Source organism: Aquila chrysaetos, chromosome 5 (genome assembly GCF_900496995.4).
Source record: "Aquila chrysaetos chrysaetos chromosome 5, bAquChr1.4, whole genome shotgun sequence".
NCBI lineage: Eukaryota > Metazoa > Chordata > Aves > Accipitriformes > Accipitridae > Aquila > Aquila chrysaetos.
The window spans coordinates 68,336,463-68,361,179 of NC_044008.1; the positions used below are offsets into that span (position 1 = coordinate 68,336,463).

Sequence of the window (24,717 nt, forward strand, 5' to 3'; positions counted from 1 at the left end):
GGAGACTGCTTTAACTCCAGTTCGCACTGGTGTAACAATCCATTACCGGAGATATGGGGTCCAGCACCCTGCTTGGGTATCTGCTTCTGGCATGTGTCCTTCATCTGCTGCTGCAGATGGAGGGTATTGGGGGGGGGATGATTTTTTTTTTTTTTTTTTTTAAATAAAAGGGAAGAGGCAGACTGTAGAGAAAACATTTATTGAGTGCAATAGGAAGCCATCTGCTCAAACACTCACTGTCGGAGTGGGCTGCTGGATCCACCTTGGAAAGGCTGAAACACCACCAGCCCTAACAACCAGATGAAAATTAAAAAGTGATGCTGTTCTAGTGCAAGGCATCGGTTAGGTGCACAGCCGCCTTGCGCGTGGGAATGGCGTGATGCCCTGGAGAGCAGCAGCTGACAGGCTGTGCTCTTCTCTTGGATAACAGGATAGTCTTTGGTTAAAATGCATGGAAGTGGGGCTCCCTTTTGAGGCAGTTTTCAGTGTTTTATCCTGGACCACAAAGCACAGGGAAAGGGTCATGAAGTCCTTGTGCAGGAGGAGACACGTCAGCTGGAGAGGAAACTCCAACCACAAAGGTGAGATGGGAACTGGGAGGCAGGCAGGTTGACGCCACTGGTACTTGCTCAGGAAAAATAAGTGCTTCTTGAAGGCACAGTAAAACCACAGGGCTGGTGAAGTACCTCTTGAACCAAGTTCAAAACTGACCTAGCTCCAGCTGCAGTCCTGGAGATTCCTGCGGACTTTACTCACCCACATGCATCTTTGGCTCAAACATGTACAACCCCTCCCACTCGAATGAACAGCCCGGAGAGGAGATGGAGCTCGTGGTGGTGTTAGTGCTGGAAAGCCTTCTTCTGAGTCCGGGAAAAAAAAAAAAAAAAAAAGAAAAAAAAAAAAAAAAGAACAAAAAAGCCAAGGTCCAGCATTAGATCAAATCAGGCAGCCGATGCTGCCAGGGAGACCAGGCAGCTGCTGTTTTGGTTGGAAGCTCTAATCCAGAACGGTGGCAGCTGCTGTTTCAGGCAGGACCCTTGCTTTCAGCAGGCTCCTCGCCTGCTCCCGTGCAGCTGAAGCACGCCAGGGAAAGGCGCTGCTCAGCAAGACACGAAACCCAATTGTTCTTGTTGGCAGAGGGCAGCAAGATGCCAGGCATCATGCCCAGAGCCAGGAAACGAGGTCCAGCAAGGTCTGAGCTCAGCCCTGCACCCAGCATCATGCCAGGATAGCTAAAGCCGAGGGCTGAAGAAGGCCCAGAGCCTTGCTCAGGATGATGAGAGAGACCCTGGTGTTCCCAGGCTTGCTCTTCCCTTGTGTTTACTGAGGGATCACAGGTCCCTTTATGGACGTTGTTGTTGGGCAAAAGGGCTTTTGAAAGATATCCAACACCACCTGCCCCAAAATCTCACACTCTCCACGTCAGCCATGAAAGAAATCCCAGGCACCGTTCCTGCCTCCAGGCGCCGCTGCCTGGACTATCCCCATCCCTCATCTCCAGGGAGCTCCCAGCCCTTCTGCGCACGTGTGCTGTGGCTGGAGAGCACTCAGCTGATGGATGCTGTGCAATAAGCGGGTCTGGTCGCTTGCAGCCATCTGCTGAAGTCTCCAGCGCTGGAGGATATAAGGAGCAAGTCAGAGCCCACCAGCTCATCAACAGGCTTTCCACCGGGTTTAGTGGCCTTTGGATCAAGCCCTTAACTAATTTCTTCCAGTTATTCGTTTCTCAGCAGCCAGAGTCCCAGTGTAGCCTCCACATTCAGCATAGATCTCATCCACCTCAATTTTTTTTATAAAATAATAAAATACATTTATATATATTTATATATATATACTACGAAAACTGTACAATATTGTATGCAAAAATGCATCAGTGGCCATCATCAGTAATGCTATACAAATGAAAGACTATACTTTGCTATCGTGGTACCAAATGTTAGCAGTGAAGGATAGACACAAATAGGTGCAGTAAGAAAGCATAGGTTACCCCAAACCCCTATCTTGCAGCGCTCATAAAAAAAACCCAAACAGAGCGAAATAACCATCTCCAGTGGACAGACAAGTTGCCGGAGAGCCTGGAGCAAAGATGGAAATGGTGACCCTGGGATCCTCTCAAAACTGAGGACCTGAGAATAAATCATTCTGTTCCATTTATCTGGGGAGGCTGGAGCCATCGAGACACCCGGATTTTGGCAGGTGTGTTTGGTTGGATGGGCATTGAAGAATGGCATTGGAGTGAGCGGTGATTGTTCATGGAAGACATCCCTGTGGACTCTGCAGAACTGAGCCTATGCAGAGCAGGACAGGGTGAACAAGCCCTGAAGGATGAGCACACACCTGATGACCCAACCGTGCCAGAGCTTTGAGAGCGCTGGGCTCCAAACGAGACGTCCAGAGCTTGAAATGCCATGGAGGGTCTCTGCCCACAGGAGGAGCTGCCGAGGCACCGTGGCAGTGTCTGGATGAAGCACCCTGGGATCATTCCACAAAGTCCTGCCATCTGAACACAAATGTCCCGCTGGCGGGCAGCCTGCCCTGGTTCAGGCCTCGTAGAACTGCCTCTCCATCTGTTTGGTGAGGGTCCCACTGGACATCACGGTCCGGCTCACAAACTCTTTGGTGACCTGTTTGGTGAGGGTGCTGCTGGCGCTCTCCACTCGCTGGGTTGTCATGAGCATGCCGTCTGCAATGAGAAGCTCAGTGGTCAGGACACCGTGCTAAGTACGGGGTCACAGGGAATAGGATCTGCTCTACCTAATGATTCCTGACAGAGGCTTCTCCTTAAATACCACTTTCACTGATGGAAAACCTCTCCAGATCAAGTGATTCGGTACTTTGCTCTGTCAGTCAATAAGATGGACCTCCTGACAGCTCCCAAATTCTCCATGTTGCAGTGTGAACCCATGAGTCCATGAACTCAAGTGGGACAACATGGAACAACTACACTGATGTGATTAAAGACGGTCGTCACACTTCCCTGTTTTTTCCTGCTCTGAAGAGATCTAACCTTGCAGGAAGAGCTATGATTTGGACCCTAGTGATAGTCCTGGGGGACTTTGAAAACTCAACGTTCCCTCTGTGACTGGGCAGCACATGGGGAAATGACTGCAACTGCCCCTGGGGCAGAGCACAGACATGGTGTAGGAAAGGGTCTGGTCATCTTCATCAGTCCTGCCTGATGGACCCTTCCTCCTTGCCTTTGACACTCGAGGTAAAAGCACCCTCAGACCTTTGGACAAGCAGAGTTATCCTTTGCTTTCAGAGGCTTTCAAAGCAGACAGCAAGTCCCTACCCGTGAAGTGGGGATCCAGAGAGGAATGGCTGATGCTGGTTTTGGTGCCGTATTCGGTGGGGAAGTTGTACACTTCTTCTCTCATGTACTGCTGTCCTCCAAACTGGGAGAAAGTCCCTGGGAAGAAGGAAAAGGGATGAATCAGCCAGGAAACAACAAGGAGCTTCCAGCCCCTCAACCCTGCACAGTGAGCACTAACAGTCAGCTCAGGAGGTTTCTCTTGCTGACATCAGAGCCAGGTTTAGGAGGAACTGGGAGGACTGGGAAGGTCTTACACCTGTGCAGCGTAAGAAGCTGCCTCCAGGTATGTGTACAATCAGGCATAAGACAGAAGTTTCATAATAAATTAAACACTGGCAGGTTCTCATGATCCTCCCTCATTCAGTGCATCAGGGTTGGGACAGTGCTCACAAGGCACAGCATTGTCTTCATGGAAGACAATGTCTCCATGTCTTTCGTGGAAAATGGAGTCACCACCAGAGCTGGAAAGGGACTCCAGGAGTTGTGTTCCCTGCTCTGAGAGGTTTCTTATCTTTGCATCTCCACAAAGACACGGTACTGTACCTCCATCCTGAGATTCGATGGTGATGATGCCTTCTCTCTCTGGCCCAAAGCCTTGGGTTGTCTTGGCTTGCACTTTGAACTTGTATGGGACATTCTCACTCAGGTGGGGCACAGTCAGGGTAGTTTCCGGATTGTCTCCTTCGACATAGATATTCCTGGGCTCCCCTAATCCACACAGACGTACCAGCGGTGAAGACAGGCAGGAGTGACAGTCCCTCCAAACGCACTCCCCCCAACTCTGGCTGCTGTCTTGCCTTTCCCTAAGCTTTATGCCACCCGCAGACTCTATGATTGCACTCAGTTCTACTAAGGGTTAAGACAACCCTATTTTAGCGCAGTGGTGATCCTCAACAACCTCCACTGGGTTTGGGCTGTAATAAGCTACAGGTCCTTCCTCTTCCAACCACAGTTGTTACACCAGACCATGCAATGACACAAGGCATCAGGGTCCAGCAGCTCCCAGGCCTGGAATCAGCCTCATGTCCCCACTTTGTCTGCACCGATATAAGCAGACAGCTTTGTTGCTGGTCCCAGCAAAAATGCAGCACGTTGCTGCCTTTGCTGGAGGTATCTTGTGCTCTACATGGGGAACTGGGCTTCTACAGCCTGATACCATACCTCCTCCATGCAGCATCTCACAGGTGACCATGTAGCCCAAGATGGACCCATTGGGCTTGCGGGGTCTCTCCCAGCTGAGCTGCAGGGAGTCAGGGCTGAGGGCAGTGAAAACCAGTGGTCCAGGAGCACTGGGCGTGCTCAGCGTGAAGGGTGAACCTGCAGGGGTACGAGCGAGAGGTCAGTTTCACAGAAGGTGGCGAGAAGGAGCCTGGGAGGGATCTGCATACAGCATTTATGAAACAAGATGGAAGGTCTCAGCTATCTAGACAGCTAGTGGAAGGTGAGTACATGGGGAAGAAGGTTTTATTTCTAAATGAAAGGAAGGAAAGAAGAGCTCAGGATGTGGTAAGGGGAGAGAAAAAAGCAAGGCCAGCACTGTAGACAGCAGCAGAGACATCAGTGCCACCCTTCTCCTGTCCCCCATCCACCTCACCTGGTACAGGGCTGAGTGGGCTCTGCGGGTCCACCTGGGACTCTATGGTGATGACGCCTTCCCTCTCGGGACCCCAGCCTTCCTCACTCTGGGCCTTCACCTTGAAGATGTAGGAGTGGTTGGGTAGCAGGTCCTCTACCACCACCGAATTCTGGCTGGGGTTAGGGATGGTGAGTCGGTGCACTTCTCCTGGGACACACAGGGAAGGGGGACATCAGCACCATGTTGCAGGCACAAAGACAGAGCCATGGCTTTTGCCTAAACTCTATCTCAAATGAATTGCCTGGAAAAGTCACCCAGGGCCCCTCCCCGGCCACATCCATCACACCTTGCCACCAACAACTGGTAGTGCAGGACAAGATGTTGTTCCAAAAAAGGCTTGGGACAAACAACAGCTTCTTGAAAACTCAAAGAGAATAATTTTCACTAACACTGCCCCGAGTTTCATGTAAAAATAAGAGATTTTTCATTCCAATCTTTCCTCCAAGTCCAATGTGATGAAAAAAACCTTCAACTAAGATGTTGGGGATGATGGAGAATGAGGCCAACATTTTTTGGAGTAGGGGTGACTCCACAAGCAACCCCAGGAATTGTCCCCCCAACAGAAATGGGGAATGAGAGCTGTGGGGTAGCCAAGACATTTCCTCAAGGCGTACATAGAAAAAGCAGAGTTGGGACCAGCCCCTGAATCCCAGAACGCTTGTGGTTGGAAGGGACCTCTAGAGGTCATCTGGTCCAACCCCCCCCGCTCAAGCAGGGTCACCCCGAACCAGTTGCCTAGGAGAAGACCCAAACCAGACCCTCTACCACCAGGAACTCCCACCACCAGTTGCCTGGTGGGCACTGGCCACCTGTTCACTGACCTCCGTTGAGGAGCTGGTACTGCACGCTGTAGCCCTGCACCTCCTTCTCGCAATGCGGCTCCTGCCAGCTCACCTTCAGGGAGGTGGGTCCCAGGGCGGAGAACACCAGGCGTGTGGGGGTGTCAGGGACGCCCAGTGGCAGCCTGGAGTCTAAGGCAAAAAGGGAACATCAGGGTGGAGATTTGGGGGCTGGGGGACTAAGGGGGCTGGGGGAGAGGAGGGAGTGGCACACGCAAGCATGGGATGGTCCCGATGGTCTGGGGAGAACGTGGAGAGATGTCATCTCTGCAAGCTGGCCCATCATGAGGGGGGATGGCTGGCTCTGCACACCTACAGCCCATGGCCTTGGGGTGCCAACCTTGGGTGGGACAAGTCAAGGTAAGCTTCATGCCCCTATGGTAGAGAGACCAGAGCATGGACTTGGGTGCAGCGTATGGCCCTCCTCGTTCACCCTGAAGCATCCCGTCCAGTCTGCCAGAAGCTTCACAGACATCTTCAGATGTAGCTTAGTTAAGACTGGCCCTAGTCTATAGCTAAAGCAGCCCAACATCTCCAGGGACTGTTCAAGGGAATGGGGGCAGCTGACACCAGGACTGGCTGCTCTGGCTCCCTCCCAACTCAGCCCACTGGGACACAAAGCTCATGGTGAGCACAGCAGCCTCCTAGGTGACACTCAGGGTCTGAAGCCCCTCATTGACATGGGCTTTGGCCAAGGAGCTTGCAGAGGGACATCTCGTATGGAGAACACATTCTCCCCCAGAGTCCTCCAAAGGCCTGTGGGGTAGAACAACAAGCTTGTTAGGAATGAAAAGGACAGGGACAATGAGCTGATCAGCTCATTAGAGCATGGTGATAGTGGTGGTGGGTGTTAATCAGCCCAGGTGGGTTGAAACACAGCTGAAGTCACCTGCAAATGGAAAGGTGGTGTGATGGAGGCACAGGCCAGGTCAGGAGGAAGATCAGTGCGGCACACAGCAAGCCATGGAGAGAAGGTTTGGGGTGAGCAGTGGGTGGCAACAGCTCATGGATGGCCGGTGGCTTGGCTGTTATGGGATGCATGGCTGGGAGGAGACACCGGACAAAGCTGTACCTATATACTTGCAAATCCCCGCAGACCCATCAGTCATGATTATAGAGTCCCGAAAGCCAGTGCTGGGGTAGTAACCCTTCACCTTTGCCCTGCTTCTGAAACCCACATCCCGAGGCCGTGGGATTGTCCTCCCAGCATCTTCATGGATGGGAGGGAGGAGTCTCCCCGGGTAATCTACAAAAGCGGTGCAAGAGAAAGAAAGAAACACCATTGGAGACTTCAGAGCGGGTTCAGCCTAGGTGCTGGCTCCTGCAGAGATGACTTTTTAAGGCTCAGATTTGAAGAGACTTTTAACAACCTTCTGTCAGTGCCAGCTGATGTACACATGTGGAACTGAAAGGCAACCGTGCTGCTAGATAGAGTAAGAAGAAGAGACACATGCTTTTCCTGGAGTGCTTCACGTTGTGAGGATAAGGATGTAGCTCCCTTTCCTGAGTACTCTGGCACGTGAGGGATGGGAACCCTTTCCAAACTGGTCTGGGAGCAGGGTGGCCTTAGCAAAGCACCTACACGTCAGTGATGAGGACGTGACCTTCCAGATCTCTGGTTCGTAGGCCCCCTTAGCTGTGAACACAGTCCTCACCCCAACAGGACTTGCAGGGCACGGGTCTGAAGACAGTCACGGAGGTGGAAGGGAAGGACAGGTCCCATCACCACAGTACTCACCGTGCCCCATCAGCATTGTGGAGTAGTCTCTTGTCAGCGAGGAACTCCCCAACACCCTGTGCTCCTGCTGCATGTGTGAGGTCAGCTGGTGGTAGCTGGTGTTCGTTGTCCTGGTCAGCGTGCCGCTGCCACTGCCAGGGAAGGAGAAGTCCACCCGGCCGTTCAGCAAGTGCTCTGTAAAAGAGGGCACACCGTGAGGAATGTGGCTGTGGACAGGGCTGCTGCTCCAGTTTCCGTGGGGAGGAAGCAGGAGGCATCATGGTGTGCCCTGCCTTGGCTGCATTCCAGCTTCAGCCACTCTGGAAGGTTGTTCTGGAGCGCTACATCTAGAACAAGCCACAACCACCCAACGCGATGATGCGGAAACAAACAGGTAAATGGAGACTTTGCTCTACACCCAGCACCAGAGACACCCATGGTGCCCAAGGTAACTCCAGACCTCGGCCTCGCTGGGGCACTGCCTTGTGGTTCTCGCCACGTTGTCTCACATCTCTCCTTAGACGCAAGCACAGGTTTATAATTTCAGATTAAAAAAGAAGGCGGAAGAAGGACAACAGCCCTTTATGGAGGCAGTTTCTCCAAATCTCACTCTGGATCCCATCTCAGCTGGATCTGAAAAGCAAATTCTGCTCCGTTGTTCTGGTCCTTGACAAACCCCCATCCCTTCCCAGCAGGCCAGGAGAGAGCAGCTACCCGTGAGAGAGTGATTTCTGTTTAACAGTCCAGCAGATCTGCCCCAGAAGCTTAGGGCACTTAATTAAGGTGAGAAGCTGCCCTTGGAGGTGGCACTTAGCAGGTATCATCTGAGTTTGCTCCTGCCTTGAAGGTCCAGCCTTTTGTAGAAGCAACTTGCTAGCAGGCTCCCAAGTCCATGCCGAGATGGGGGTTACCTTGACACTCTTGTGAGCAGACACACCAGGACAAGGTTTTGAAGCAGACTACAGCACGTGAACAGTGCATCACGCCAACACGAAGATGGGCACACAAGGGGAGGAAGGGGACACGTGCTGGGGCAGACCCCAGCTGCCGGCCCCTTGGCCCAGAGCAGGACGAGACAGGACACTCGGTGCCGTAACGAAGCCGTCCTTCACCTGCTTGGGGCCGGGGCGTCCCGCTCCTCCTCAGGCTGCCAGTAGCCACGTCGCTGTCCTCCTCGTGGAGGAGACCCTCGGTGTCCGAGGAGAAGCGGCTGCTGCCAGAGAGGCGGGGAATGGTTTCAGGTGGGAGCCTCCAGGTGATGCGGCGAAGATCCAAGTCTTCTCCCAGCAACTGCACATATTTCCACCTGGAGCCTTTTGGGACAATGCAAGCACTGGTGTTGGCATGATCTGCAGGGGACAGAGTGGGCTACCCACCACCTTCGTGCTGCTTGCTGGGGAGGGGAAGGGGCAGGTGCCAGTGGGAACGACACCCATTCACAGCCCGTCCCGCCAAGTGTTGGCTGATGAGTTCAGGCGGTGCAACCATTGTGTGACTGGTAGATGGAGGATGGTGGGAACATGACATGCACGGGGGTTCCTCAACCCCAGGGCTGTTTTCCAGCCCTGTGTCCATCATGACAAAAGGCGAGAGTCAAAGTCCCACCACACGCCTGTCCCTGTCACGAAGAGTCTGCGACAATTGTCCTCTGCTCAGGAGAGGTTTCCTCACTCCTTGATGTGCGCTCGGGATGGTCGGACTCTTGGTGTTCCCATTACCTCGCTCTCTGAAAGGACCAGGGACTCGCTCCTGGATCCCAGGCTCTGGAGAACCACCCCAGGAAAGACCCTCCAGATCCTACTGACAAGCCTCATCATTTCACTTATGGCCCATCTTCCCCTCGTTGTCCCAGTACAAGACAAGGGAGCCAGCCTCATTCAGAGAGTGAAGTGATGGAGGAAGAGAGGCCAGTGCCTTCCCAGTGCTTGGTGAGTTCCCTCCTGTTGGCTTGGCCAAGACCCTGAGCATCCAAGGGACTCAGAGGTCTGTGCCTTGCCAGTGCTTGTTTGCTGACAGTAACTCTCGTGGTCCAGCCAAATGCCAACAGGGAGGGCCATGAAAAGCTCCTCTCCCACCCCACGCTGAGATTTCTCTTTGCCTCATGGCTAAGACAAAGAGGCACTGGTCTTATTTACACTGCGGCTAGTCAAGTGTGCCCATGGATGCTGCTACCATGCTTTGGAAAGGCTGATCTCCACCATCTCTGTGACTTGGATCTCCCCATCTCTGTGAGGAGGAGAGGAGCAGTGAAGCTCATTGCTGAAAGCTGTTGTTAAGGAAAATGAATGTTAAAAATGACCTTTGCAAAACGCAGAGCAACATACCTGAATCATCAGAGACACTGGGACGCTTGCTGCCAGCTGGAGAGCGAAGCACATCTGCGCTGTACATCAGGTAGCTGTCATAGTCCTCACCTCCCTCTGCATCAATGATGGGGACGTCAGGGATGATGGGGACTGGAGGAGACGTGGAAAGTGCCATTTGACAAACAGCTCAAAACCACACAGGCCTCCCACGCTCAGGATGGCCTTCAGCATTCACCAGGGCGGCTGGTGTAGCAGAGCAAACAGCATGTGGAGAAGCAGCTGGGGTGATGGGGAGCACACCCCAGCACTGCTCCTGCCCCCCTGCTCCCCACCCAGGCAGGCCAGTAACTCACTGGACATTGGGCGCTTGGGCTGCGTAGCGAGGTTGATGGTGGCTTCTCTCTCAGGTCCCCAGCCAGCACCATTTCTGGCCTTCACCATGTAGCGATAGGGCTGGGACTCCCGCAGGTTTTCTATCAGCACCATGCGCTTCTTCGGGTCTTCAACAAGCACCTTCTTCATTGGGCCAATGGGTACTGCAAATATGGGTATGCCTGTCACCCACAAGGTCACGAGACACAGAGGACCCCACAGCACCCCACCCTTGTCCAACAGGCTTGCTGAGGTTTGGTGTCAGGACACAGCCTGGCTCTGGGACAAGGTGCAGCGGCTATTTGGGCTGCTCATGACAGGCAGGACATCTCAGGGAAATTCCCAAACAATGCTGAAGTCAACCTACAGCAGAGGTCTCCTGTTGCTGCTGTGTCACCAAATGGCATCTTCCTGGCACCCTAGCCCTAGGTTTAGACTGATGAACTACGTTTTTAAGAGGAAAACCAACACAAAGCACTATGGAAGTGAATGGGAACTGAGAGCCTCCAGGCTTTGCAGGATTAAATCCTGAGCGGTGATTTTTCTGTACTCCTTCCATCAAGAAGTGACCCCTCCAGATCCCAGTTTTCACAGGAAACATGCTTGGAGCCATTCTGGTTCTGCTGCTGTTTGGGACCAGCCCCACTTGTGGAAAGTGTACTCTAGCCCCTCAGCCCGGGTGGACTGCTCTGTTCAGAAAATGAGCTCTTACCATTGTCCTCATTGACGAGTCCATAACTGACTTCGTAAGCTGTGATCTCCCCATTGGTTTCTGCAGGCTCAGCCCAGCTCAGCTGCGTCACAGTGGAAGACACAACGTTGAAAGCCAAGCGGCCAGGCTCGCTGGGGACTGGAAAGGCAAAAGGAAAGGGTCCAGGTTACTGCAAGTCGGGAGCCAGCGCACACAGATGCCCAGAGCTCCCTGGATCCCAGCTGGGTTGCAGTGGGAGCCACTCAGTGCTTGTCCCCAAGACCAGCAGAAATTCCAGGCTGGAGCCCTGACCCCATGCCGGGTGCACAGGCACCAACTTGTTCCCACATGGTGGGAAGCAAAGTGCGGAGTCGCTCACCGTCCTCAAGCGTGCGGCAGTGGATGATGTCGGAGTAAGCCCCTTCACCCATGGCGTTGTAGGCGCAGACTTGCATCTCGTAGTCGCAGAAGGGGTAGAGGTTACTCAGCTCTGCTGATGGTGCTTTGACATCAATGAGATGGGCTTCTGACTCGGGGTCCCCTTGGATCCAGTATTTCACCTGGCAAAGCAAGAGCAAGCCATGATTCCCTCAGATCCTCACCATAATGGGTGAGAAATTCCCCATCTCTTATTAAATCTTCTCTGGGAAAGCCAGGGTGTTGTGCCATTCCTCTGAAATGGGAGGCCAGAACAGTCTGGGCATTTCATGATAAGTGATGGAAAGAGAGATGAACCCACGAGGAATCTCCTGCAAATCCCACACCCACCCAGCAATGGTCCCTTAAGGATGGAGGGGGCCAGAAGGGGTGAGCTTTCTCCCTCCTTTGGGCGTCTTCTCCCCATCCCTTCAGCACAAATGACTCTGTGTGTGAAACACCTGCAGGATGGGACCCACACCCTCCCCCGGGATCCACTCACCTTGTACCCCAGAGGTTTTCCAGGTGGAGGAAACCAGCTGAAGCGGATTTCCCTGGAGCTGAGAGCATGGGCATTGGGATTAAGCGGTGCACTCAGGCGGCCTTTGGGGGACTGGGAGACCTGGCTCAGACCAGTCATCGAGGGGACACCATCCACCACCTCTGCAGACACGAGGAAGAAAGGTCACATCAGTGCTAGTCCCCCGCATGGAAGGAAAAGAAGGAAGCGTGCCTCTCTCCAGCATGGTACAGAAGGGAAACTGAGGCGCTTGGTGATGACATCCCCCAAAGCCACACAGCAAGCTGGCATGAGAGCCAGGCTCAGACTCCCCAAGTCCTGCACCTCCTGCTGCTTCTCACAAGCTGCCCAGGTAGGAAGCAATGAAGAGACCACCTTCGTGCCTCTGAAAATCTTTAGCTCTATCTGAATGTATTTAACAATGCTTCAACAGCTTGATCAGTTGCCCTGTGCAGCCATGAGAGAAGATGGAGAGGGGCAGAGCCTTCTCAAGTCACCCAGTTTCTTCTGCTGGAAACCCACCAAGTCCAGTTGAGAGCTCTCTGGAGCCTCTCCAGACCCAGTGCCTGCCCCTGAAGTGGTTCTGGTTGGTCCAGTGACAAAGCACTTTCTGGTACCCCCAGTATTCGTGACCAGTACTGTGATACATACCTTTACATTATCGACCCACTTGATGACAACCCATAGAGTTTTGCTTGTCCAGCCACAGGAACCACCAAGCACAGCTCATGGCAAGTCCCACATTGGCCCTATTTTTATAGCTTTTTATTCAAATCCCCAAAGAAAAGGAACGAAAAATCCACTGTATTTCTTTTTGCGAGGTAGATTATCCATCTTCTTCCCACCCACTGTCTATACCCACTAATGCCTCTAGAGGGAGGCCCAAATCTACCAGTCGGAGCTGGAGGAAGCTCCTCATTGCCGCTTTTTGGGTGAGTAGCAGGGCTGGAGCTCTGTACATCACCTCGGGGTGGGCTGGTCCGGTGTGGGGGTCCCACACCCCCTGCTACCATTCCCCACCGCCTGGCTGCCAGCCCCTACCTGGGTCGGCGATGGTCACCGTGGTCTGGGGGTATCGGCCAATCTTGGCACCGTACTTGGGATGGAGGAGGTCGATGGCGAACTGCTTGAGCTGGCAGTTGTGTAGGAGGGTATCTATTTCGGTCAGCTCCAGCAAGGGGACCTGCACCTCCTTTCGGGTCTCCCCGGGCTGGAAGACCAGGTCGCCCTCTGTGAAGATGTAGTCCTGGAGGAGAAGGAAGAGGTGCGAGATGATAGCCTGCAGCATCCATGAGAAGGCTCCCAGAGAGCTTCCCCTCGTCTCCCAGTGAATCCCCACTTGCCTCCCAGTGCCCACAGCTCAGGGGGCAGCTGGTACCCTCTGCCTCAGGTACAGGCAACCTCTCAGATCCCCGAGGCACAGGGAGGAAGGGATGGAGGGGAATGTCTGCCCTTGTGCTAATAAGCCTTGGGTCTCCCCTCTCCCAGCCACATCCCGTTTGAGCCCGATCAGCTGCTCTTCTGCAGCCCCAGGTTCGGTTCCTTCCCAGCCCTCTGTGCCCACTCTGTGCCCTGGCCTGCCAAGGCCAGGACCACCACCCTTACCCTGCCATTCTTGGCAGTGAGATCCCGGGTCCTGTAGGTGACTTGGGATTTCCCGTTGTCTATGATCTCCCGGAGGACAGGGATCTTGGCCAACTTATCAAAGCGGCTGTGGGAATAGGCTGGCTGCAAGAAGGTGATGAGGCTGCTGGCTGGAAGGGGCAGGAGAGAAGGAATGTGTAGAGCAAATACGTGAAGGATCACATTACAAATACACAGGTGTCCTCCCTGAACAGAGTTCCTCTCAGCCATGGGTGTGAACTGTGTATGAAATATTACTGCATGGGCTGGAGACGTTACCACTCCTGACTTGTGCTCCCTGCTCAAAACAACCAGGTGGGAAGCAGAGGCAAACTGCTGGGGACATTCACCTGCCCCAAGCACAGCATAACAGCAAAGAGGTCTTATTTTACTCCACCGGCCTATGAACTGGAGCAGCAGAGGCATATAGTCAACCCTGGATCTGCCATGGAATTGGTAGCATCTAAACTTGTGATGGTCAGATGTTTGGGTCTCTGCCATCAAGGATGACGACCCTCCTTTGGATGCTTTAAAAGATGCTCTAGTTTAGACCCCGGTGACTTAAGATAGGAGTCACCAAGCAAGTCTCTAGTCTGTGATCTGGGTGACCTCAGATACGCAGCCTGCACCTTCCTTAGAAACCACGTGGGTCCATCTGGACATGGGACACTCAAACACAAACGCCCTTCATCTCGTGCCATGGTCGCAGCCCTTCACCTTGTTCTTTGATGATGGTGATGTTGACAAGCCTGCGTCCAATCTCTGCGATGCCGGTGGGGACATCAATAGCTTCCACCTGCAGCTGCTTCTCATCATCATCATCCTCCCTGATGAAGAGCGGGACGCGGACATCCACCAGCTCCACAGCCTCTTGGAACTCCACCATCCCATGAGCATCTGGGGGAAGGGGCAATGGTGAGAGGTGGGAAACGGCCCCCCCCCTGCCCAGCCAGGAGGCAGTGGCTGGGCTCTGCTCCCTACCTTGGTCTGAGGTCACAGTGTAATAACCCGGTGAAACCTTCAGGTCATTGAAAGCCTCGTGGGAAACATGCTTTTCCATCACTTTGATGATCTCTGGCTTGGCTGAGCGAGGGGCGGTGAGCACTGTGTCCACAATGGTGTGGTCCTGCCTGTGACCAGTGGGAAGAGAAAGCTGGGTAAGAGCTGAGGCCAGGGTTGCTCATCTTACATAGCAGCTAGTGACTGCGTGGGGCATTCAGTCACCCCACATGTTTGTGTACAAAGAGGGAGAAGCAGCACAAGTGAGGGCTGCAAGTTCCTCTTACCTTTTCCCAGAATTGGGCTGTAACCTGGGGGGGGAAAAAACCCAAAACACGAATCAGAGTGACTAACGCATTTGGGGAGATAAAGTTCCGCGTGAATCACAGCCCTGTGCAGGTCTGAGCTGCGGCAGCTGCCCTGCAGGTGCCAACGAATCCTGCAGAGCCTGTGGCCCCATCACATGTTCCCTCCTGCCTGCCTGCTCCCTCCAGTCCTGGGTTTCCCAATGCAATAAGGAACATGCCCACGGGGGAGATCACATCTGGTCAGAGCCGTGGGGAGGGGATAACACTCCCTGCCCAGCGCCGGCATCCCCAGACTCCTCTGTCCTGCACCAGGCACTCGTAACTTTGCACAGGGCTGAAACTTTTGAAGTCAATGGGAATTTTCCCGTTCAGTACCATGCGACCAGGATTTGTCCCTGTCTGTAGGAGTCTCAGGTCCAAAGCCAGATGCGGCTGAGATCACCTGCACAGCTGGGTGGGCTCTGCTTTGCAGCCCTGGGCCGGTGAAGCACTGCATCAGGTTTGTGCCAGGGATGTCTCACAAGACCATGCTCCCTCAGGGCAACCCACATTTCACAACCCAGCCTTCTGGTCCACTCCCTCATCAGCAGGGCCCTGGGGGAACCCTGCCCTGCAGGAGGTCTCTCCCCCAGTGACTCACCTGAACTTGGTTTGCTGAAGCTTGTGGCAGCCGGGGATGTGCTTGAAAACGTCATTCAGCTGCAAGGAGCAAGAGAGACTTTCACAACATATCCTTTGCTGAACAAGGATGTGTTCAGCGACCAGACGCTGCTGCCAGCAAACATGAGAGCCCTCTGGCCACCCCTTGGTCCCCCCCCTCGCCCTGCCACACCAGGCAGAGCCCACCACAGTTTCTCCCCAGGACACGGCAAGACGCTGCAAACTGAAGCCGAACAAAAGCTTCAGACCACGTGCCCAGAAGCAAACCCCAAATCTCATCAACGTGATGTTCTGATAATTCTCACAAGTGTGTTCTTAAAATCTGTGCTTTCTTTCAGAAAGAGGAGAAATTGCTTCATCCTTTCAAGAGCTGTCTGGGTTCACAGGGAAGGAGCACTCCCCCTTCCCCAGCACACCGCAGACACCCCCTCAGCGTGGCTGTCCCCCAGTCCCACACCCCAAGCCCCCCTCATGCCCAGGCTCATACGTTCTCCTCCACTTCCTTGCGCAGCTGCTCACACTCCCGGGTGTCCGGCTTCACCAGGTTCTGCGTGAAAAGCCGGGTCAGCCTCAGAGATAGCCCGTAGGGAACTGGAAAGAAAAATTCCCAAGTCAAACTCCTTCCTTCCTGGTCAGAGAAATAACCCAGCCAAAAGTTGGAAGCATGGGGACACGCATGATGCTCGTTGTCCAGATCCTGTATCGCTAGCACCCAAACCCCATAGCAGCAGCAGAGAAAACCCTCTGAGAACTGGAAGGCTAACTGGGAAGCTCTCTGCCAGATCCAGCAAAGGAAACAGTGTCCAGTGGTGGCTCTGGACTGATGAGGCAGCGAAATCAAGGCTGAGCTAATGAGACTAAGACACATGCAGCGTACATCCACCACACAGCCAGGCTGTCAGGAGGTCTCCAAGGCTACCACCTGTCCTGCTACAGGCCTGGACACAGGAATGTGCTGCTCAGCTTCCCCCAGGATGGAAGCAGATAAAGGAACAACCCCCCTTGCAATCCGGCTTGGAGGTAACGCCACGGCTGCTGCAGCTGGGGACAACCACCAAGGGTTTGTGTCCTTTACAGCACCGGCAGCATCTCCTCTACGCCCTGTTCCTCAGATGCGGCACTCACTGAGATCTTTGGGGTTGGCGGCAGCGAGGGAGGTGAAGCCCTGCTTGTGAACATTGTTGTTGATCTTCCAGCGGACTATGTCCCGGCCCTTGAGGGACCCGCTGCGGACCATGGGAGTGTCCAGGTGGTCAGAGGACATGAGGCTGTGGCGAAGCATGTAGTGGTCCTCCTTGAAGCCAACAGTGCGACCTGCAGAGCCAGGGGCAGGGTCAGAGGCTGGGCAGACTGGGACAACGCCAGCCATCAACTTCCCGACACCGGAGACTTTGTTCTGGGGAATCTTTAGGGCTTCCACCATGCTAAGGGTGTTGGGATGTCAGGAGAGGAGTGCGGTGGAGAGGGCAAGGGGTGTCCATAAGCGGGGAGAGTACATCACACCAGCTGGACATTACAAGGGACACTGGTCAGGGGAGAGCCAGCAGCAGGATTCCCAGTATGGCACACCAGGGTGTGGGGCAGAGAGGAGCAGTGGAGCAGCAGCTCAAGGGCTCCTTGGCTCAGGCTTTCTGCTAGGAACTTTTCCCCTGATCTACCTCCCCAGCTCAGAGAGGAGGAGGGACGCTTATCACAGCATGGCCCCCCCAACCCAGGAAGGCAGGGAACCCCACAGATCCCTCTCCCCCCTCATTCAAAGGGCTGGTACCTCGTGCACAGCAGGGAAGCAGGGCCAGGCAAGCCTAGAAAACAAGTGGCCAAAGACACAATCACTTCGCGGCCAAGGGCAGAAATCCCCTTGTCTCCAGCTGGGAGGATTCACATCAGCAGAGATGGGTGGGCAGTGGGTGGATGGGGCTCTGGAAGCTAATTTTAGCCAAATATCCCTTCAGTGGGGGAAATCCCACAACAACTCATGTCGGCAACAACAGAGTTGCTAGATACAACTGGGACCCAGCCCGTGCCAGTCTGGCCATGATGGAGGCTGGGTGGATTCTGAAAATTTGTCATGTTTTTGGCCTTTATCTGGTTCTCTCCCCGGGCTGGGGCAGCTGGCCGAGGCACTCACCTTGCAGCAGGCGCAGAACTTCCAGCAGAGCAGCAGCAGCAGCCCCAGGAGCAGGATGAGGAAGATGAGCAGCGGGATGAGCCAGAGGAAGCTTCCCGGTGGGCACTCTGCAAGAGACAGCAATGTCACTCGTGGGGATCAGCCCCCTGCGTGGGGTGTGCAGGGAGGAGTGGGGAGGCAGGGACAGAGTGGAAAAGCTGGACCACAGCTCTTTAAGGGATGGAGCAGCCCAGTTAAGCTTGGGAACTTCTCTCTTGGTGCTCACAACCAAAAGTGCCGTTCAGGGAGAACTATCCCACCTCTCTGCTCACATCCAGCCATCCCAAGGGGCTATTCAGCACCTCGCATCAATCCCTGCCCTTGCCGGCAGTGAAAAGGCACTGATCTCTAAAGATGCTGGTCTCTGAGGATGCTACACTCCAGTCCTTGCTGTTCATGTGACAGCAAAAGTCACCCAGCCCCGTCACGCAGGAAGGTGGGCAGGTGCAGCTGGCCCTGCCCAGGGCCACAGCAAAGGGACAAAGCGGGGATCGGAGGCATTGTGGAGGAGGGCACTGCTGATTCAGACCCCAGGCTGGACATCCCTCCTGCCGGGTCCCTGCTCACCTTTTTTCTTCTGCACATGGACGGTGGTGTTGGGGAGGACGGTGGGGTCTCCCTCCAGGGTGTAGTGGTACGTGCAATCGTCCTCCTCGTCCTGGAACGAGCAGTACTCGCTGGCCTCCTCTGCGGAGAGAGAGGGCACGGTTGCAAAGTCATCAGGACCAGGAAAAGCGTGGGGAGCAGCCCCACACGCACACACGCAGGGCAGAGCCCACAGGAGACACACCACACGTGTCTGCACCCAGCTCCGCTTCTCCAGGTACCTTTCTTCAGCTCTTCCACCATCTGGATCTGGAGGTGGCACGTGCTGCAGTTCCCTTTCGTGTTGCCTGTTCCCCAGGCCTGGCAGCGAACGCAGTCCCGGATGCTCTCGCACACAGCCTGGAAGCCCTGAGCGGAGAAGGAAGGTGGGATGGTCAGGAGACAGTCACGGGGAGCGAGGAACGACATCACCTCCGAAAGGCAGAGCTGGAGAGGCAATGCTGCATCCTCACCCCAGTTCCCGGGCAAGGTCAAAAAGAGGAATCACAGAGAACAAGCAGCTAACGAGGGATTTATAAGCCCAGGAGCCCAGAGCAGCCAGCTCCAAAATTTCTTACAGAAACAGCCTGCATTTGGGCAGCGATTAGATCTTCTCCAAGGGTTTTAGGTGGCCTTTCCATAATACAACCAAGCCAGCTTTCTCCACTCCCACTGTGGGATTAGCCCATGTTTGTCAATGGGGAAACTGAGGCACCAGACCATGAAATGTTTTTTTCCAGTCTTGAGGCAAATCAGAACAAACCAGGAGCTGAGCCTCAAACCTCTTCCCCTCACCAGTGTGCAGATAAACACAGACAGACATTCAACAGTTGCTGCTGGTAAACTGGAGGACAAAGAAAGCCCGCGGCTGCAAAGGAGCTCCCATACCAGATCCTTCCTGGCCACCGAAGGCAGGACAGGCAAGACTAGGCTCAGGATTTTGCTCCTGACTGAGATGTGCCTTCATCTCTGCATTGCTTTCCTTCCCTGGAGGGTCTGCATGGGAAGGAGAAGTGATAAACCCAGAGGGACCCCAGGCTGAGCCTCACCAGGGAGTAGCTGATTTCGCAGGTGGAACTGGTGTACAGCGAAGCCTTGTCACAGATGCATCTGCCGCATTCGCATCTCCCATGGTTGTTGCAAATGCCCTGGGAGGGAAGAGGTGACAGTCAGCATCCGAGAGCAATCGTAGACTCGCAGCGGCACTGGGAATCGGCAAGGTGCCAGCTCCCAGTGGCCGTGAGCTTTGGGCATTGGGTTGATTTGCAACAGCCCTGCCTGGTTTGGTCATCCCTCGTGCAGGCAGGGCAGGACCTACCCCTCGACTGTCGATGCAGGTGTCGTTGCTCATGGGACACTCGCAGCCCGGCCCTTCCCAGCCGCTCTCGCACACACACGCGCCCTTGGAGCAGCGACCGCGATCTGCGACACAAGAGGAGGAATTACCCAGGGTCCAGTGCTGTGCCACCGCCCTGGCCCTGTCTGCGGCTCTCCTGCTTTTTTGGGGGGGCAAAGGGGCTGCAAACAGACTCCACAGCATCCTCCCTGCATATTATTTGCAAGCACAGAGTCCCCGCAGCCCACCGCCAGTCCCTCAACCCCCCAGGCCGGTGTCACCGGCCCAGGGACACCCAGCCCGTGCCACCAGGACAGAGCAGGGCACAGCACGTCCCACAGCTGGGGGACGCTGGGGGCGGCGGGGCTGTTCTCACCATTGCAGAGGAAGCCGGAGGTGCGTGGGCACTGCAGGACGTCGTACTGGCAGAATGCCCCGTCGAAGCGCTGCGTCAGGTCCTCGGAGTAGCACTGGCACTTCCCGCACAGGCACTCGCCCCGGCCTGAGCACGGCTCCACATCCCCAGGGCGGATGCAGGCTTCGTTGTTGGGAGACGATGCCGGGGAGCAGTCGCACGTGTCCCCTCGCCTGGTGGGGAGAGGATGGTGCTGAGAGAGGCAGGAGCAGAGCGCAGGACAGCAGGGTCCTAGGCAGGATGCCCAAGGTACAAGTGTGTGTCACTGTGGGTCCCCAGACCCAGCACAAACCCTGGGAGGCGTACGGAGCTGGACAAAGTCCTTACCAGCCCGGGTGGCACATGCACTGTCCACAAACGAAGTTCCCGTGGAAGCTGCACTTGCGTGAGTTAAACTCCTGTTGCTGTAAGAGAAGAGAGACGAGGCGTTGCCGAATGGGCTCAGCTGCCCCCAAGACCATTTCAGGAATCAGAAAGGCAGACCTGTTTTGCCCACAAGACCGAGCTCTGCCATAGGACAACATGCCCAGCTTGGTACAGGCAGTGATGAAGATCTCCTTGGCCAGGCTGAGCCTCCACTGAACAACGGAGAGGGGTTGAGCGGGACCCACAAGTGCCGGCCAATGCGTTCCCACCCCAGGCTGGCCAGGAGGAGGACATCTCTCTGCAACATGCACCCCCACATACCTGTTCACAAGGACACACGTCACAGATGACAGAGGCTGTGACTTTGAGGCTGTCACTCAGGGACGTGGGTTTCACGTGGATAACTCCCTGCCGGTCTTTCTCAGGGAGGCTGCAGACGTGCTGCCCACCAATGTACTCAAGTGCCTTCACACGCACATTGAACTTGCCCTGGAAGGAAGGGACATGCCGCAGGGGTGAGCCAGCTCTGCTGGACCACAGCTCAGCCACACCGACCCTGGGTGAAGAAGGAAGGAGGGACGCAGCGGAGGGCTCAGCCCCTCACATGCACATTCTCTCCGGGGCCATCCAAGGCCTTACCACTTCCCCACGGGTGATGTGGAAGGAGCCAGACTCTGTCTTTTCATACATCGAGGAGGTGAACTCTGTCTTCATGGCTTTGGGGATGAAGTCAGCCCGGATGTCCATCTTGGAGCGGATGCGCTGGGTGGCAAAAGATAACCACAACGTTGATTTTCAGCAGTACACCTGCAACCACCCCATGGCCTGCCCCAGAGGGGCCGCATCCTGCCTCCTGCCTGCTCTCCTGGGCAGGAGGTGCCTACCCTCTGCCTGCCCTGGGAGCGAGAGCAAAGCCCCAGAGAGCACAGTTACCTCAAAGGCTGTGCGGAGCAACTCCACGATGTTGGAAGAGTCCTCCTGGAGCACCCCGATCTCAGAGATGGGGAAATACTTGCGCAGCTTCTGCAGAGAGAAAAGAGCCCCCTGAGCCAAGACCTTGAGCAACCTCCTCTGGCACTGAACTGGGCTCTGCCTGGAGCAGGACTTGGACCGGAGACCTCCAAAGGTCCCTTCCAACCTAAATTACTCTCCAGCTCTGTGTCCCCACTGATTTACAAGAAACAGACACCAACATGGGGAGACCTGTAGGACCCCAGCTTCCTGCACCCAGTAATACACCCTGAGATGTCCCATGACCCAGAGCAGCCCCCCAACACACTGTAGCACCCTCCCAAAGCACCAAGGTGTTGGTTTAGCACTTGGGGACAAGAGATGGGAGAACACCTTCTCCTCACAGCCGAGCTGCAGGCAGAGGAGCAATGGTCCTGGAAGAAAGGTAAGCCCACATGGCATTACCACCATGGTCTCCTCACCTCATAGTAGCTGTAGGAGTGGTTGGTGACAGCAAAGATGGGGATGATGTTGTGTTGGCCCAACAGGCGCACCAGGGTGGGCACCGAAGGATAATCCTGCTTGGTGTCATACACGTAGGTGCCATTGGTGTCTAGGTGACATTGCTCATCGTTTCTCGCCAGGATCCCTGCCAGGACGTTGGTACCATCAGCTTCGTAGTGAAAGGCAGATTCAGTGGAGAACACGAGCAGGTGAGTGCTGTCCTTCCTCCAGCCGATCTTATCCTACAGCCGGGGAAGGGGAGAAGGAACCATTATCTCTGTGCCCCCCAAACCGCTGCACAGCCATTGGCAGGCCAGCACTGGCAGGAGTTGGAAAACCCAAGGGGCAAGGCACCACCTCCCCTTGGCAGCAAACGCAACCAGCTACGTGGCTTTGGGAATCCAAGCCAGCAGGTCTCCGCTTCCCCCAGCTGCACTCCCAATGCACAGGATGTTTCCCAGCAGCTCGGTGCCAGGCACATATTTGTACAGGGGGCAAGCCCATGCTTTTCTGGACACGTTTGGAGCTGTGCTCATCCCTCAGCCAATGGCCAAGCCCAAGTGGGCTGTTTTCCAGGGAGCAGAGTTTCACCACCGTAGGCACGCAGGGGGACAGAACAAAGAGCACACGCAGGGTGCCCAGCAAGCAGCTCCTGTGCTGGGGATCAAACACCAGAGATACACACACAGATGGTCTAAGACCTAGGAAAAATTGGGAATGCAGAACAACTCGGCACCAGGAGCATCCGGCTGGGAAGGCAAGAACCAACTGTAGCTGAACATATAACCTGGGCTCCCTGGCTGTCTCGTCAGCTGCCCAGCATGCTGCATTTTTGCCCATCACCCAGTATCAAGATCCACTCATTAAAAACAGAGCCCTGCCCACACGGCTCCTGCATCCCTGGCCACCATCACCTTGCAAACAGCTGTCTGCAGGATGGCATCAAAGCCGCCCTCAGGGGCATCCAGGTTGCCAGAGATGCGCTCTTTCCTGAGCTCCTCGCTGAAGTGGTTGATGTTGCTGGTCAGGCGGATGACGTTCTTGAAGGAGAAGGGGGAGTCGGCATTGTTCCAGGGCTCGCGCAGCCTAGAAGAGAAGGGGGGAGCAGGGTTTTTGTAGGGGGCAGGAGCAAAGGGATGCCTGGGTGCAAGGAGAGGAAGGATGGGGAGAGTACCCAGGGGCTGGGGAGTCCCTCAAGGGAAGGCATGAAGTTGAGTTAGCAAGCCATCAGCACTGACAGAAGGGGTGGGAGCAGTAGGAGGGATGAGGGCAGAGATGGAGGAGAAGACAAGACATGCAATCTGTCGTGGCAGGGTGGGGAAGGTATGGAGGCGGAGGAGGACACTGCTGATATCGGCATGCTGCTATAGCAAGCCCTGAGCACAGGGCAGGGAGGCCAGAAAAGACATTTGCAATGAAAGGAGAAATGGATGGAGGCTCTTGCACTGCAGACAGAGAGGATTAGGAAAGCCATGTAGAAACAGGAGGCACCTGCCCTCCCCTCTCTGCTTCCACCCCAGGGATCCACTGGCCTCACTCACTTCTCAGGTCTCATGTCTGTCTGAGGGGATGAGACTTTGTCCACAAACTTGCCGAATCCGATGGTGTAATTGGAAGTCAGGGCTTGCAGGAACTCCGCTGGGAGGAGAGGAAGGGAGGGAGGAGTGGACACATGAATAAAGAGACATCTGTGAGGTTGCTGCTCCAGGGAAAGAAGTCCTTTCCTGGGCATCTTCTCTGCTGGTCAGGTCTTAGATAAGACTCCCGAACTATCAGTTCTTAAGCTCTTTAGGCTTGGGGCTTGCCTTTTTTGGTGTAGAAACCTATGCCACCTTTGGTAGCCCCTCTCCAAGACTGGAGCTTCTGCAATAGCACACACCACACCTATAGATTCAAGATGCCAAAGCCACCGCACAGATCAACTCTGCGGGGCACCAGCCCCCACGCTGGGCTGAAAGGAGAGAGCACTCGTGATCATCCCTGCAGGGCCAGGAGAGACATCCCCCCACAGAGCAGCAACAGTAAGAAACTCTAATTAAAGCAGATGCCTCTCAGCCCTTTGCCAGTTGCATCCCTTTCTCTGGTGCCGGCAGAGAACTCGCAGCCGTGGGCAGGAGTGAGCTGCCTGCCTTCATCAGCACAGGAGCTGGCTCCTCTTCTCCCAGCTCTTGTCTCACCTAGGTTTTGGCCCATGCTTTTGAGGTTGTCCAGATCATCAGACATAGAGTAGGAGAAGTCCATGAGGATGTAGAGATCCACAGGGCTCTCCAAGGGCTGGAAGACATCCATGTTGAAGCTCATCTCCTCCCCAGCTCGCAGCCGCATGAACATGCCCTGGGGGGACACCTGTGTCCTCTGCAGGGCTGTGTTGATACTGAAATTCTGTGAAGAAAGAGCGATGCGAAGGGGATGGACTCCATCTCCTGCGCAGATGCAATGAGGAGGAGGCAAGGAGGAGGGAGATACGTGGGAAGTGGAAAGGCAGGGATGATCACACTCCCTTCCCTCACGTGCAGCCAGGGACAGAGGCAGCTGCCCCCGTGTCAACACGTGCTCAGCTGGGCGCCTCCTCCAGACCTTGGCATTTTGCTTACATCTGTTTTGCCTGAAAAGCCACCCCAGCCCTAAGCGACCAGGGCTGGTTGCCAACAAGTTCACCAGCTAGCAAAGGCAGAGCATTGCTTTTGAGTAGACCCTACATAAACAGAGGTCTAGACTTTGTATTTTTCCCGCTGAAGACTCCAGAGGAGGACGAAGGACGTGAAGGACACTGGGGAGGTGGGACCCCTCAGAAGCAGCCAAGCAAGGGCTGTCTCCCCAGCACCCACCTGCTGGGTCCGCATCTCGCCCCTGGTGTACACGATGCTGGCTTCCCCACAGCCGTACCGCAGCAAGTTCTCCCGCAAGTCACAGCGAGACTCTTCAAAGCTCTGCCAAGGGGGCAAGAATAACATTACAAGCCAGAAAGCAGCAAATCCTCTGTGCAAGGGGA

At 55.0% G+C, this 24,717-nt stretch overlaps 1 protein-coding gene across 8 annotated transcripts in view; it reads right to left on the reverse strand.

Moving 5' to 3' along the window:
- Positions 1-68: 68 nt before the first annotated feature.
- Positions 69-24,717, reverse strand: part of ITGB4 (integrin subunit beta 4) — a 30,993-nt gene continuing 6,344 nt past the window's right edge. For 3 of the 8 annotated variants that reach the window (XM_030014146.2, XM_030014147.2, XM_030014144.2), the window contains 38 exons: positions 24,554-24,655; positions 23,903-24,107; positions 23,267-23,363; positions 22,640-22,811; positions 21,704-21,967; positions 21,204-21,293; positions 20,910-21,032; positions 20,592-20,759; positions 20,232-20,308; positions 19,866-20,077; positions 19,472-19,575; positions 19,203-19,301; positions 18,396-18,522; positions 18,136-18,255; positions 17,530-17,636; positions 17,170-17,203; positions 16,527-16,715; positions 15,889-15,992; positions 15,382-15,440; positions 14,721-14,744; positions 14,416-14,564; positions 14,152-14,331; positions 13,417-13,565; positions 12,853-13,057; positions 11,794-11,954; positions 11,254-11,434; positions 10,896-11,033; positions 10,165-10,347; positions 9,830-9,961; positions 8,618-8,818; positions 7,527-7,700; positions 6,861-7,034; positions 5,771-5,920; positions 4,908-5,096; positions 4,475-4,630; positions 3,857-4,021; positions 3,293-3,409; positions 70-2,683 (listed from right to left, as the gene is read on the reverse strand). In XM_030014146.2, the coding sequence (XP_029870006.1) occupies positions 2,541-2,683; positions 3,293-3,409; positions 3,857-4,021; positions 4,475-4,630; positions 4,908-5,096; positions 5,771-5,920; positions 6,861-7,034; positions 7,527-7,700; positions 8,618-8,818; positions 9,830-9,961; positions 10,165-10,347; positions 10,896-11,033; positions 11,254-11,434; positions 11,794-11,954; positions 12,853-13,057; positions 13,417-13,565; positions 14,152-14,331; positions 14,416-14,564; positions 14,721-14,744; positions 15,382-15,440; positions 15,889-15,992; positions 16,527-16,715; positions 17,170-17,203; positions 17,530-17,636; positions 18,136-18,255; positions 18,396-18,522; positions 19,203-19,301; positions 19,472-19,575; positions 19,866-20,077; positions 20,232-20,308; positions 20,592-20,759; positions 20,910-21,032; positions 21,204-21,293; positions 21,704-21,967; positions 22,640-22,811; positions 23,267-23,363; positions 23,903-24,107; positions 24,554-24,655 (5,424 nt within the window). In that variant the 3' untranslated portion in view covers positions 70-2,540. Of the gene's footprint in view, positions 2,688-3,292; positions 3,410-3,856; positions 4,022-4,474; positions 4,631-4,907; positions 5,097-5,770; positions 5,921-6,677; positions 7,035-7,526; positions 7,701-8,617; positions 8,819-9,829; positions 9,962-10,164; positions 10,348-10,895; positions 11,034-11,253; positions 11,435-11,793; positions 11,955-12,852; positions 13,058-13,416; positions 13,566-14,151; positions 14,332-14,415; positions 14,565-14,720; positions 14,745-15,381; positions 15,441-15,888; positions 15,993-16,526; positions 16,716-17,169; positions 17,204-17,529; positions 17,637-18,135; positions 18,256-18,395; positions 18,523-19,202; positions 19,302-19,471; positions 19,576-19,865; positions 20,078-20,231; positions 20,309-20,591; positions 20,760-20,909; positions 21,033-21,203; positions 21,294-21,703; positions 21,968-22,639; positions 22,812-23,266; positions 23,364-23,902; positions 24,108-24,553; positions 24,656-24,717 lie in introns of those variants that run through there. The other 5 variants (XM_030014145.2, XM_030014148.2, XM_030014149.2 and 2 more) reach the window with 5 other exon arrangements.